Genomic DNA, 14,343 nt, shown 5'->3' with positions numbered 1-14,343 from the left:
ACAATCATGAAACCAGGACGAAGGGAGGGGCACCATACAGGTACTCGGGAACGGGGGAGGGCTCCGGGAAGAAGTTGGGAAGTGGATTTTACTGAGGTAAAACCGGGAAAGTTTGGGTACAAATATTTGCTGGTATTCATAGATACCTTTTCAGGCTGGGTGGAGGCTTTTCCTACAAAGAAGGAGACGAGTCAGGTAGTGGCAAAGGCTTTGCTAGAGGAAATCATACCCAGATATGGGGTGCCCGAGGCAATTGGGTCAGATAACGGTCCGGCTTTTGTTAGTAAGGTCCTGCAGGGACTAGCCCAGACTATGGGGGCCAATTGGAAGCTACATTGTGAATATAACCCCCAGAGCTCAGGGCAAGTAGAAAGGATGAATAGGACACTAAAGGAGACTTTAGCCAAATTGGCCCTGGAGACTGGCGGTGATTGGGTGACGCTCCTTCCCTTGGCCATCTTCCGAGTCCGGAACTCCCCCTATGTCCATGGGCTAACTCCCTTTGAGATCCTGTATGGGGCTCCACCCCCCATCATTCAGAGGACCTTAAGCCCAGAACTAGGTGATCTGGCCCCAAATTACCTGACCATGTTGCAGGCTTTAGCTAAAGTGCAACAACGGATTTGGCCCTTAATTCAAGCATACCACGCTGTTAAGAGGGACCCGGCTCCGGAACATGGCATAGTCCCGGGTGACATGGTATGGGTTAAAAGGCATCAGTCCAAAACCCTAGAGCCTAGATGGAAAGGACCTTATGTTGTACTGTTTACTACCCCTACCGCCCTCAAGGTTGATGGCATCGGACCTTGGATCCACCACTCCCACGTGCGTCGAGCCAATCATCAAAAACAAGAAGGGGTCAAGGAGTGGACTGTACGGCGGCACCCAGACAACCCATTAAAGCTAAAGCTTTTGTGGCCCCGGGAACATGCAGAGCCTTCAGGAGCAGCCACGGATGGGGTGGCTGATCGCTCTGATCTTGCTCAATGCCCAGAGCGGGAGCCTCGCAGAAACCAACCCTCACCAGCCCTATAAGCAAACCTGGATACTCACCGATGGGGAGACTCATACCACCCTCAACGAGACTACTCGCACTGCCCCCATAGGAACTTGGTGGCCGGAGCTTCAGTTCTGCTTCAGAGACATCAATCCTGCCTACAAGTCTACTGCCCCGGAGTCAGCCCGACGTTATGGGTTTTATGCCTGCCCCGGCCACAAAAAGAACCAGGAATGTGGGGGGATACAATACTCCTTCTGTAGGTCATGGGCATGTGTCACATCCAATGATAGTGAATGGAAATGGGGGATATCAAAATCAGACCTAGTCAAATTTGCCTTTGTAAATGGGATATTAAGGGGGCACAGAATTCCAATACCCACCCATAAATGCCAGCCCACGGATCTAGATAGAATCAAGGTCACTTTCACTGAAACTGGCAAGAAGGACACCCCTGGGTGGATACAAGGTAAGGTATGGGGACTTGTATTTTATAAATATGGTGGACATGCTGGCTCGACCATAGTGGTCAGATTAAAAATTGAGCCCATAGGGCCACCGTCCACAGCAGTAGGCCCCAATAAGGTACTTAGGCCGCCCAATGTAAAGCCATCTCCCCAACCTTCCACAACTCACCACCTTCCCTCAACCATAGCTCGGGCTAATGTTACAACTCCAAGACCATCAGAAACCAGCCCTCCCCTGGTGAGGCCCAGTCTCATGACCGCATCTAAAGACCCCCTCTGGGAGCTAGTGGGTGCTGCCTTCCTGACGTTAAACCACACCAACCCTAACATGACTAACTCCTGTTGGTTATGTTATGATGTGAGGCCCCCATTCTATGAGGCAATAGGGCTAAACACCACTCACGATACCTCATCTGAGGAAAACCCTAGTCAATGTTCCTGGGGAGACCGTAAGAGAGGTCTGACCATACAGCAGGTAAACGGCCAAGGAACCTGCTTAGGAAAAGTGCCAAAGAACAGACGGGACTTATGTACTGTTATTAACGCCAGTTCTACCTGGGGAAATGCTATTAAATGGGTAATTCCAAAGGACCATGGGTGGTGGCTATGCTCGCGGTCCGGACTCACCCCATGCCTATCAACTAAGGTGTTTAACAGCTCTAAAGAATTCTGTGTTATAGTGGTTGTGCTGCCCCGCATCCTCTATCATTCGGAGGAAAGTCTATATTCATACTGGAATATAGGAACAGGTGAGAGAAAGAAGAGAGAGCCTATTTCTACACTAACCATTGCTACCCTACTTAGCCTAGGGGTGGCTGGGGCAGGGACCGGCATAGCCTCCCTGGCTACTCAACATAAAGGGATGTCTTCACTGCGCGCAGCCATAGATGAAGACATAGAGAGAATAGAAACCTCCATTAGCCACCTAGAAAAATCCCTCACTTCCCTGTCTGAGGTAGTACTTCAAAACCGACGAGGTCTGGACTTGTTGTTCCTCCAAAAAGGGGGACTATGCGTTGCTCTAGGGGAAGAATGTTGTTTTTACGCTGACCATACCGGAGTTGTTCGTGACTTCATGTCTAAACTTCGAAAGAGCCTGGAACAAAGAAAACGAGAAAAAGAGGCAGGGGAAAGCTGGTTCGAGTCTTGGTTTAACCAGTCCCCATGGTTGGCTACCCTTTTATCTGCACTGGCAGGGCCAATAATAATCATCCTACTGCTTGTTACCATAGGACCCTGGATTCTAAACCGACTTATGACTTTTGTCAAAAGTCGAATTAATACTATCCAACTTCTGGTCCTCCGCCAACAATATCAGGCTCTTCATCCTCTCGAGGATGATTCCTCAATTTAGGCCATAAGAAAGGGGGGAATGAAAGGAATATGAGGTCTCAGCGGGCCCCAACCCCCTTGTTGGAGAAACCAGTACCAAACATCCCATGTAGATAAGATAAGCAATGAGGCAGGGCTCAGTTAGGGCATATAGAATGTGAGGAATGCAAGATGTGAGATACGAGCAAGATGTGAGATACGAGCAAGATGTGAGATACGAGCAAGATGTGAGGTACGAGCAAGATGTGAAGTACGTGCAGGATGTGCTCTGCCTGCTTGTCTAATGTTGATAACAAAAATATGCACGCCACTGCAGTCTATATAAGATTTCCCCCTAAGAGGCTCAGGGTCTTGCTTTCCTAACCGGTCCTGCGTGTCTGTGTGGGAGCTCGACCCTGGCTAGCCAGTCCAATAAACTCTGCTTTGTTGATTGCATTCACGCCTGGCTCTCTGTCTCTCGGGGGAATAGGATTCCGGGTCCTAACAGAGGTAGCCAATGTTACACATTCAGGAGAACATACACTCATTCATGCACACACATACACACACACACACACACACACACACACACACACACACACACACACGACAGAAGCTAAGCTTGGATGGTGTTCTTTTCCTTCAACCAAACTGTGGTTGGAGGAAGCTTGGTTGAAGGAAAAGAGCCATCCCATACCCAGACCATCAGAGGCACCCTATTCTCCGTAAGATCAGTCCAGCATTCATGATCTGACACCTGTGTGTTTTGTCCACCAAGTACCCAAATAAATGCTCTGCTCCCATTCAGCATCCCCAGTGTCCCCAGAACAACTGCAGATATCAGCATCCTGGCCAGGGACACTGGTTTCCTCCCCATCTCTGACAATGGGCTTCAGTCCTAGTTGGTCTGTCTGTGCTACTCACCTGGACCTTGTATTTCTGCCTCATTATGTGGGTCAAGGCAGTGTGGGCAACCTTGTGCCCAGGAACTGAGGGGGCAACAATCTGAATGGTTTACCTTCAGTACCTCTCTAGGCCTCTCCCCAGGACTGGCCCGAAGTGGTCTTTACCTACAGCAGAGATCCATCATGGATGGGCATTAAGCATTTATACCAACAATGTTCTTGCTTTTCAGTTAGAAGTGTCCTAGCACTATATCATATAACTCTTGCTGTTCAGTCTTTTCCTTATTACCCCACAGTAACACCAATGGAGGCTTTCAACTCTTAGTCCAGTAGAAAGACTGGTGAGAGTTTCACTCTCCAGCAGAAGAAAGCACTATACCTGTCAGGCAAGCTCCAAGAGGCAGTAGGTCATTTCCCACTAATCTTGCTGACTTTTCCCAGAACCATCAATAGCTGCTGGCTTAGCACAGGGATGGCTGAAAGTTCATGCCCTGGGGTCTGGCTCATACTTGTGCTTAGGGAGGAGGGTGGCAGCCTCCACACTGACTAGTGCAGCTACTGGAGGCAGAGAAGCAATTTTCCCACTGGATCCTGTATCTCATTTGTTTTTTTTAGGACAGGGTCTTACTATGTAGCCTAGGCTGGTCTGGAACTCATAATCCTCCTGCCTCAGCCTCCTGAGTGCTGGGATTACAAGCTTGTACCACACCAGGCTTGTATCTTCCTCTTCTTTCTAGAATACCTAGCTTAGTGTTGCAACCTGGTATTTTTGTAACTTTACATTTTATTTCATACTAGAAAAAGTCATCCTCTCATTTGCTATACATGTCAAAGAGAGACAAACATGGCAGAGTTTAAGAATCAGCCATGACCAGTGATTCCCCTCCCAGCTTGCTAGTGGCCTGTACCTTTCTTTGTTCAGGATTGGTGCTTGTTCCTGCCTTCACTATCCAGAGAGGAACTGAGACAGGGCTGACTCAGTTCACAATCTCAACTGACTTTCCTGCCCCTAGTGCAGTATGTGCCCAGACTTCAAAATCCACTGAGTAGCTATGTAAAGTATTAAGAAAACCTAAAACCTCCCTCTAAAAATCTCTAACAAGAGTCAGGTGGTCCCAGATTTATAACAATGTATATTGGAAAATGCTCAACTTCTGAGAAGTAGGCTTAGTGCTTCAAAGGCTTTGGGGTAGTTTTTCTCAGGGCTGTGTGTGTGTGTGTGTGTGTGTGTGTGTGCGCTCGCGCGCGCGCGCACGCACGTGTATCTAGAGTTATTATCCTCAATAACAGGTTGAATTCCGCCCCCCTCCAGTCTTTGTTGTCCCTGCCCTAAGCCTGTTTTTTACCCCACCAGGACCCCCCATCCAGCTCTCAGCAGGTAGAATTTTCTGTGGAAAACAACACTAAAGAATTCACATTCAGCTTGGGGGAGGGGTGAGGGGAGAGGGGAGAGGAAGGGCGTTCCATAGTCTTGCAGGATTTTACCTTGATTCAGCCAATTAGGGCAGGCCAAGGTCAATTTTGTATAGCCTCCCCCCAAGTTCAGGAGACAAAAGGTGTTTGGAGTTGTAGGGTCAAGGAGGGGCTCACCTCACCACTGAGTTCCTGCAACCCTGCTGAAAGTGAAACAGAGCCTGGGTGGCTGGGCATGGATTGAAATTACAAACTGTGGCTCTTCTACAAATGTGGAGGTTTATTTCAACAAAATGTGAAAACAGTGCATTGGACTGAAGCTCCTTGCTTGTCGGGGTATATGTCCATCGAATTCTCACTGACGTGAGTGAAGGCGGCTTTGTGAACGAAGTGAACAGATAATATGGCAATCTCAGCTCAAGCAAGTCTTGGTCAATACATCATTTATCCTCCTCCTGCCTCAGTAAACTTGCATGTGTAATGGGCTGTGGGAATATCAACTTGCTCATGTGCTGTGGCTCTTTCTGTCTTCTCCATGTGAAAAATGCCTGTCCTGGGGATGGGTGAGTAGGCACTACGGTTCCAGAGAGGAAGCTTATTCCTTTAATGTGTCATAATTTGGTGGGGAAAGGGGGGGTAAACGAATGTAGCCCACCCTACCCCTGAAGAGATGTTAGGCAGGCCTCCTGGGGAATAGATACCTGCATATCAGCAGTGGGCTTGTGGGATTTGATGTATTTGCAATAAAGTGTGGGGTCAGAGATGATTACCATCCTTACCTACTTAGGTAAGCAAATAGCTAGCAGCAGTGGAAGCTTCTTCCTGGACTGAGAATTGTCTTGCCCTTTTTTGAAGGTGCCAGACACTTGTACCTTCTACCAGGGCAGGCAGAGGCCCCAGCTCCTTGGGGTCAGCTGTATATCCAGCGCTGCTGAGGAGGCCTGTTGATCCATCTGCATAAGGTGCTCCTGAAGAAGAGGTGGGCTCTTTCTTGTGCATGAATTCCAGGGTTAAGGCTCCAAACTGAAGTATTCATACCACTGCTTCTACGGCATTTTAGTGATTTCCTCCTTAGTCTTCAGTGACAAATGGAATTGGCTGCACTGTAGGAACTGGATACTATACCAGCCCTGATCACCTGCCACTCTTGCTTTAGGAATACCAATGGAGGAATGAGAGTAAGCTCCTTTTTTGGGTAAACTAGTTGTTGAAAATAAACTCTCTCTACCACCCCTGAGGAGGCCCCTGCTGCTGGCTGGGGAAGAATCAGAAAGCCTGGAAGACAGCAGCACCATAACTGAGGTGTAAGAGACTTAAGGTCACGTGAATTCTGTATTCCCTGGAAGCCCCCACACACCAGGAAGGCCAGTGCCTGGTTCTGAGATTACAGCTGTCATCAGGATCCTTTCAGCAGCTGCGGGGAGACCTGCCGCACCTGCTGCCTGCACTCAGGGAAGGGACAAAGCCCAGGGATAGTAGGAATGTTAGCCACAGGAGAGCTGCCCTGGAAACAGGGATTAGCAACTCTTATAGGTACCATTAGCTTCTCTTGACTGTCAAAGCTCCAGTCCTCACAGTGACAGCCTTCCAGGTCCTAAGAACAGACTTCCCTTTTCTTGGCCCACTCTCCCTGTGGCATGAGTTTCCATCAGTGACAGAAAAGGCAGCCCCTGTGACTAGTCCTCCACCACTTCAGGCTAATACATTGCCTGAGGCCTCTCATACACTGGCCTCTAGCTCCTAGGTGCATCAGTAGTTGAGTAGTGACAAGAGGGTGGTGCTAGGTTGACCATCTGTCCATGTGTACTAAGACACGTTACCCCAAGGTAGAGGTCTCCAAATCCAGAACAATAACTTGGTTGATTTTTTTGTCTGCTTCTCAGATCATGGCTTTTCCCTCATTTCTGAGTTCTCCTGGGGCTTGCAGTAAGTAGACTTCATGCTTTAATCTTGATGTGGTTAAACAGTGCCTGGTATGTGCCAGGATGTAGGTGGGGTAATGAATGATGGACTTGAGGCTTCCTCCTCCCCTCAGCCCCAGCCCTCCTCTGCTGCCTGTGGCTGCGGCTCATGAGGCAGAGGGGCTGCTGATGCCTGGAAACTGCTCATAAGTCCCTTGTGGGGGGAGGGGCCCAGAGACTGGCGGGACAGGAGAGGCAGCCCTGTTTTTTATGTAGTAAGACTTCATGGTACATGCTTGTACCCTTCATTGCCTTCTCATTTGTGTGCAGGGAGAGAGGACTGTCATTACAGCTGGGGTAATAAATACTGAATGGGGTAGGTGTGACTGGAGCTTTGTGATCCTATGTCCCAGGATGTCATGCGTAACCTGAAACATTCAGGGGGAAGCAAAATGCCACTCTTGACTCCAGTGCTGGGTCTCCTGTGCCTTCTCATTACAGTGGTTTCAGTTGTAAGAGGCAGCTTTAGCCCTTTTCTCCTGAGACGGGGCAGGGATGGGCAGGAAGCTCTTCCTACGTGGAAGGCGAATCCATCGTGGAGAGGATTCGTACAACTTCTGCTCGCTGAGTGGGTGAGATGTGCTGGGTCATGTGGACAATGGAATCCATGGCAACCTCTGGATTGGCCTGTACCAAGCTGGAGAGGAAGATTGGAGATGGTGAAGCAAAAGTAGAGGCAGAAGTGTCTTGATTGGGGTAGCTTAAGAACTGTCTGGTAAACACGCTGACATGGCCTGCTGCTGACATGGCGTGCTGCAGACACTGTAGTCACTGCTTCACCTTACTAATTTATCTACATTAAAAATGTCCCCAGCAGCCAAGGTGTAGTACAAAGTTAATCAGTAAACATTTTTCTATGTCACAAAGGAATTAAGAAAGAAAAGCTTCAAATAAGAGAATAATGACTGCATGAAAAGGGCTCCCGCTGAATAGATCTGGGACACGCTGCCATTTAACATAAGTACAAAGTGAATTTTAAGTTGTGAAAAATAGAAATTCATTAGTCTACATCAATAATGAATACATAAATGAATTGGAGAGAAGACTTCTGCTCATACCATTTAAGTGATAGACTGACAATTGTGGAGAGCAGGCTGGAAAGTTATTTTGCAAAGATTGGTTCAGGCAAGAATCATCAATGGACGCTAAATCTAAGGGGAAATTTTGATAAGGAGCAACATATTTGCATGAACTTTACAGAGTCTTCCCACAGACTGCTCATAAAGTGCAAGAGGACAAATCAGTAATTACACAGAGAAATGGAGCAACATCTTGCCCAGGAGATGGAAATTAACATCAGGAGGGGCAAATGAACGTCATGTGCTTCCAGATGTGGTGAACAACACATCATTGCATATGCAGTATTCTAGCCACAACGCATAACCTGAATTGAATCATGAGGAAACATCAGACAACCTCAAACTCAGCAATAAACAGCAGACTTTTTTGGGGGGCATGGAGAACAGTGCTGAGGACTAAATCAAGAGTCTTGTACATGTTAGGCAAGTGCTCTACCACTGAGCTACACCCTCAAATCAAATGGTTGATTTTAGGCAAAGTTTTTAATCAATGTTAAACATTTTACTATGGTTATTTATGAGAATATTCCTATTCTTAGAATAAGCATATAAATGATAAAGCAAATGGGGTAAAATGTAAATTAAGACATCTGTGCAGATATACAGGGGTTTTCTTAGTTTTATAGTTTTTCCATAAGTGAAGTAATCCAAGTAGTTTTTTTTTTCCTTGTGGTGCTGGGGATTGAACCCAGGGCCTTGCTCATACTAGGCAAGTGTTCTACCATTGAGTTATATCCCCCATCTTCCAAATAGTTTTATAAAAATTCCCAGAAGTCTTCAGAGCAGTCTCCTTGGAAGCTACCACATAGCCCGTTTTCCTCTCTCCCAGAATCATTCACCAACTGAATATCTGTACTCAGAGCTAATATAACTGGGCATGATGAGCTACGCCTTCATGAAGCTGAGATTACTGCCTGCACCTGGGGACCAGTACCTGAGAAAGAATTGTGCCTCAGGGCTGTATTTGTATCTGTGTGTCAACTACAGCAATCTCAGACAGCAAGAGACTCCAAAGATTGGGAATATCATCACTTCGTGGTTTGTTCTGAACTTTTTATTCCAAAGAAATTAGCCTTCTAGTTTAGAGGAATCCCCCAATGCTGTGGGCTCACCTGCGAATCTGCTTGAGGACATAGTCTCTGCTGATGTATTTAATGTTCTCCTCTATCACTGAGCGAACACCATCTTCCTCTGTTAACTGTTTCTCCAGCCACTCCACCAGATCCTTATTATTGTCCCAAACATAAGCCTGTAAACAGATGAGTCTTGGTCAAACACCAGGGTCAGTACAGGCCTGGATACCCAACTGTTCAGTATCTGGAAAGTTTACTCCTAAACCCTGTTCAGTGCAAAAATGTTCACAATTTTCCTTTGCTGTTGGCGCTGTAGTAGGAGGAGAGAATAGGCCTCCAGAGAGGACCTTGTCCTCATCTCCCAGGTTCCCTCCTTCGATCTGCAAACACTCTTCCAGGGTATAGGGGCTTACAATGGGCTTAGTCCTGTCGGCCTCTGGACATCTACCTATCACACAAAAGCTAAGAGAACTCAAGAGCCCAAATTAATGGAGTGACTGGGAGGGAAAGGTGTTTATGTAGTGTTTTACTTTTGCAGGAACTGAGACACTGCTACTGAAGTATGTCTCCAGTTCCAGCAAGGCCTGGCAGTGAAGGCTCTGGACCGTGTTTTGGACCTACAGCTAGGGAAGCCTCCTGTGATGAAGCCACTGTTTTTCAACAAGGCACAGAAGGGAGACTGATGTTAGTGAAGTCTTGCTGCTACAGGATAGCTACCAGGCCAGAAACCAACCCCATTTTATTAGCTATAAGAGCATTCAAAAGGGTCAAGAAGTCTACAGCCTTGAATGTCTCAACAACCCACCTCTCACCTCCTCTTTTTCAAGATCATTTAGCTGAGTATTTGCTAGGTAGTTGACTACATAATAGTTCAGGAGTGGGTTAGAAGCCTAATAGCCTTCTCCTTGCTCTCTTCTCCTCTCATTTTCTTTACAAATCATTTAGGAATCGTTTTGTTAATGGTTTCCGGAAAACCAAGTACCACCATTAGGGCTCATTCATATTTATGTCATTTTGTTTGGGTAATTAAACACAAAGCTCGTCATTTAAAGGTGTACTATCCTTCTCTGTTATCACTAACAAAGTCAAAGTCAGAATGACAATGAGTTTGGCACAGTAATGTAATAGGTGGTTGCACTGGGACTGAGGCTTGTGGCTACAGGAAACCCAGATACAAGCAATGGCACAAAAGCCACAACTGTGATGCCAGGGCCTAAAAAGCAGAGGAAATGTTCCCTCTACACTCTTCAAGAAGCATCCAACAGCAAGAAACTGTGCATCAGGATGTTTTCTAACCTACTTCATGCCTTTGAAAACAGTTTCTTTTTAGACTCTCACCTCCCATCCCTAACTTAGCTAGCGAGTTGGCCACGACTGGTTATTTATTATGTATTGTTCTATTGACTTCCGGACTCTTAAGGAGTCCTTTACATGTGAAAGATCATGGATTCCCAGGACTAAGGATCAACAATGAACCTTTCCTAGGTCTTTGTCCACTTCCTTTTCTGGCTTCAGATTTGCCGTCTCTGTCATCACTGATACAGAGATCAGCTTTTCTTCAGCAAGGATGGTGTGGTGAAGGCAGTGCAAATCCCAGGGGCCCTGCCTACCTCGATGCTTCGCTGAGGACTAACAACTTCTTGAGGCTCCCCTGCAGGGAAGTGTTTTGTTCCTAAGGAAAAGAAATGCCATAGTAGGCCCTACTGACAAGAGGGTGGGTAGCACTCTTTTTCCCATAAGTGTTTGTCTTACTTAACTCATGTGTTTCAGTTTATGGACTTGGCCCCATGCCCCACATACCCACCGTAATGGGTACACTTGGCCTCTATCCACTGCCATATAAACTTCGACATTCCCATTTCCATCATCAGTAATTCAGCCTTCTCCATTGTTTGAGGACTTATAACTTCCTCTACTTAGGAGCATGTTGGGGGGGAGGAAAAAAATAAAACAATGAATGCTTCTTGGGTTTCAGAATGGAAAAACCAACTAGATTTGCCCAAGAATCCCAAAGCTTTTAGTTTAGGAGAATATCTAATACTCTTATTAATCATTTTAATCCGTTTGCTTTTAATTAGGAAACAGCATGATGCTTTCCTATCAACATATGCCAGGGAGCAGATTAATTGTAGCTTAAGATAACTCTCCTTGATTGGTGTAATGTATTAGCTAACAAGATGCCTGCTTCTAACGATACTCAGATACTACAATGGAAACCCAGCTACCCTCTAGAGAAAACTCTTCTGCCTTGCCCTCCTGCAGTCACAAAATATGCTAGGTGTTTAAACATTTAAAAAAGTTCCCAGATAGGGCTACAACAACACATTCCAGGTTACACAGTTGCTTGAAAATATGGGGCCTGTATGTAAAAGGTTTGCTGTTTACTCAAAGCACAACTGGACAACAGCCACCATTCCCAATCCCCAATACAGTATGGATTATAGCCCAGAACACATGAAGGCAAAGGGGTCATGAGTCTGAATCAACTGCATTTTTATCAAGAATAAACAAATTTATGTATCACTAGTTTTTCTCAACAGACCAGGGAGAACTGAGCTGCTTCCTTCCACTGTACTATGGAGGTCAGTTTCTTGTCTACCTTCTTTGGCCAGGGCTGTAAGACTAATCATTCCAGCCATTGAGAAGGACAGGTTGACTCTATTTCCAGAAAAGAAGCCATTATCATTATTATTCCTCCTTAGAATTAATTATCATTCCTAGTATTCCAGTGTGGATTTTAAACAAGTGTGAAATGGTGGGCTGCTAATCTCATGGACAGGCCTGGGCCCATGCCACCTTGATATTCATCCCAACCAGAACATTTTAATGCCAAAAAATAATAACTAAACATTACAACTCTGGCCTACCCACAATACATGTTCAACAGACTTTCTCTGCATCAGTGGATAAATATTTCAGACATCCTCAGCATAGTTGTATATAGTAATTAGCCTATCTTACAAAATCTAAACTACCTGTTTGGAAAGTTTTGTTTCTAATGTACAAGACAGCAGTTAAACCCTCCTTAGGCCTGATGGCTGTGGGCCCTGATTACCATGTCCCACAAATGACTCACCTTATAAGCTGCTTAGAGACACCTCCTGCTGTGGGGGTTCTTTCCAGCTCTGACCTATATTTCTAGGAGCCACCCCTCTTGATAGGGTAGAATGACACACACATCCCAGTAAATGCATATTTTTGGGAAGACATTTTCAATGTACCTACACTCAAAATGTTAAGATCTATCCAACAGAAGCCCAGGAAACAATGTGATTTTTTTCAAGGGCTGTGGAATACAAGACCAAAAGGCAATGTAGGCCCAAGGTGGCTTGCTGAACCCCCATCTCCTAAAAGTCACCTGTCCCAGTGTCAGAGCCATATATTTTCCCAGTTCTGCCTTTCCTCCCCACTCTATGCCCTTGTGTAAGAAGTCTGGTATATGAGCCTTATCTGTGGATAGCTCAAGGCCAGGCTTTGAAGATATTGGAAATCAAGTGACCCTATCAACACATGCTTTTCCTCTGTTATCCTCACAAGGGCCTCCCTTGAGCATTCATTCCATCTGGAAATTCAGAATAAAAGTGGGTGGCTTGGACAGTAAGAATGCATTATCTGCTAGGCTGTGGGCACCTTAAGAGTGAACTAAATCAAAGAGCCTTCACTGAGTAGCTTCCATGCTCGAGAGCCAAGCCTAGGTTGTTATTTTTTAACTTCTGCCATGCTATGCTGAGGGCAGTGTGCTTCATGCTTTATTTCATTTGAACTCGCTGAACTCTTTGATGTCATATACATTTCCCCATTTTACACCCGAGGCTTAAATAATATGCCAGTAAATGCAAGATGGATTCCCAAAAGTTTGTGCAATTCCAAAACCCACATCTTTCCCAGTGTTCTATCCAGAGTCCTAACCTCAATCTCTACTGTTGGGGTACTGGGTAGAGGATCAATCAACCTGTTTGAAAAACCACACACCTCAAATTGTAGAGCTAGGAATCAAGACAGAAACCATGGAACAAGTGTGTGCCATGTTCTTATGACCCAATTTAAACCACAAGTATTGTTATTTTTTTCAGGGAGCCACAGTGATGCTTTGCTTCTGCCTGCAGTGAAACTATGAACCATAAACCCAAATATTTCCTACAGTAGGACTGCCCCAGTGGATTCAGACAGAATCCTGTAACTCACAGTAACAGATACCTCTAAGAGAAACAAAAGAATTATATTGCTCAGTTATATAACATCACAGTGTCTTTAATTCTCTGTTCTGGAATACCTTTCTTCAGGACTTAGATTAAGAAAACAAATTCTTTGGAGGAAAAAGAATACATGGCATGGCTAACAGATGCCTATCAGTATATGTTTTTCCTTACCAGTTACCACAATGAGAATTAGAGGGTCACTTATTGGTGCAAAGCTAGTCTTTGCACTTGAGAAACACAGCACAAAGATCAATAACTATCTGAAGAACCAAAGAATAGGTAGTTTTAAGCCATTTCCTAATATCAAGCAGGTTCTACATCACCCCTTCACAGCAGTCCAACAGCTTCTGAACACTGCAACACTTTCTTCTCTCAAGGGCACTGCAGATTTTATCACCCACCCCACACTAGCTAGGTCCTGCTGAGCCCGCAGAATGTGGAAGGTTTCAAAGCCACATGTCCTGACTTCATAGGATTACCTGTCCTTCCTTTCTCTTCTTACTGTCTCTGGGATGGAGAGCTCAGGAGAACATTATCGTCTATAGACAGGGCCAAGGGAAATAATCTCAATTCTTGGGTAGAGTTTGTACCCAGTGCTTGGGCAGCTTCTGTGGGGCTGGGGTTATCTTCATCTGAGTCCCAACTAGGAACCCGTGCATATACTGTTCTCCCTACTGATAAGAGAGGAAAATGACCTGTTTCTCCAGACACAACATCCCCTGAGAGCAGGATGCTTAGGAGCAAGTAAGGCACCTATCTACTTGCTTCATGCTTGGAGGGAAGCTATTCCTTCACCTTCTCCTTGTGCCCACCAAGGCTATGCATGTCCATTAGTGACTAATGTGGTAGGAAGGCATGTGGGCCCCACACACACTCCATTTACCTAGCCGGCCACTCTTAACTGGAAGAACAGCCTCTTATTTTACACTTGCGTGACT

General features: G+C 45.8%; 1 protein-coding gene across 13 annotated transcripts in view; it reads right to left on the bottom strand.

Annotated features, from left to right (window-relative positions):
- Positions 1 to 5,353: 5,353 nt before the first annotated feature.
- Positions 5,354 to 14,343, bottom strand: part of Acaca (acetyl-CoA carboxylase alpha) — a 268,903-nt gene continuing 259,913 nt past the window's right edge. For all 13 annotated transcript variants that reach the window (XM_074046276.1, XM_074046288.1, XM_074046285.1 and 10 more), the window contains 2 exons: positions 9,246 to 9,382; positions 5,354 to 7,691 (listed from right to left, as the gene is read on the bottom strand). In XM_074046276.1, coding sequence (XP_073902377.1) covers positions 7,568 to 7,691; positions 9,246 to 9,382 — 261 coding nt within the window. In that variant the 3' untranslated portion in view covers positions 5,354 to 7,567. The remainder of the gene's footprint in view (positions 7,692 to 9,245; positions 9,383 to 14,343) is intronic.

The sequence above is a fragment of the Castor canadensis genome, chromosome 11, assembly GCF_047511655.1.
Source record: "Castor canadensis chromosome 11, mCasCan1.hap1v2, whole genome shotgun sequence".
Classification (NCBI taxonomy): Eukaryota; Metazoa; Chordata; class Mammalia; order Rodentia; family Castoridae; genus Castor; species Castor canadensis.
The sequence above is the reverse complement of the archived record's forward strand: the minus strand, read 5'-3'. Positions and strand labels throughout refer to the sequence as shown.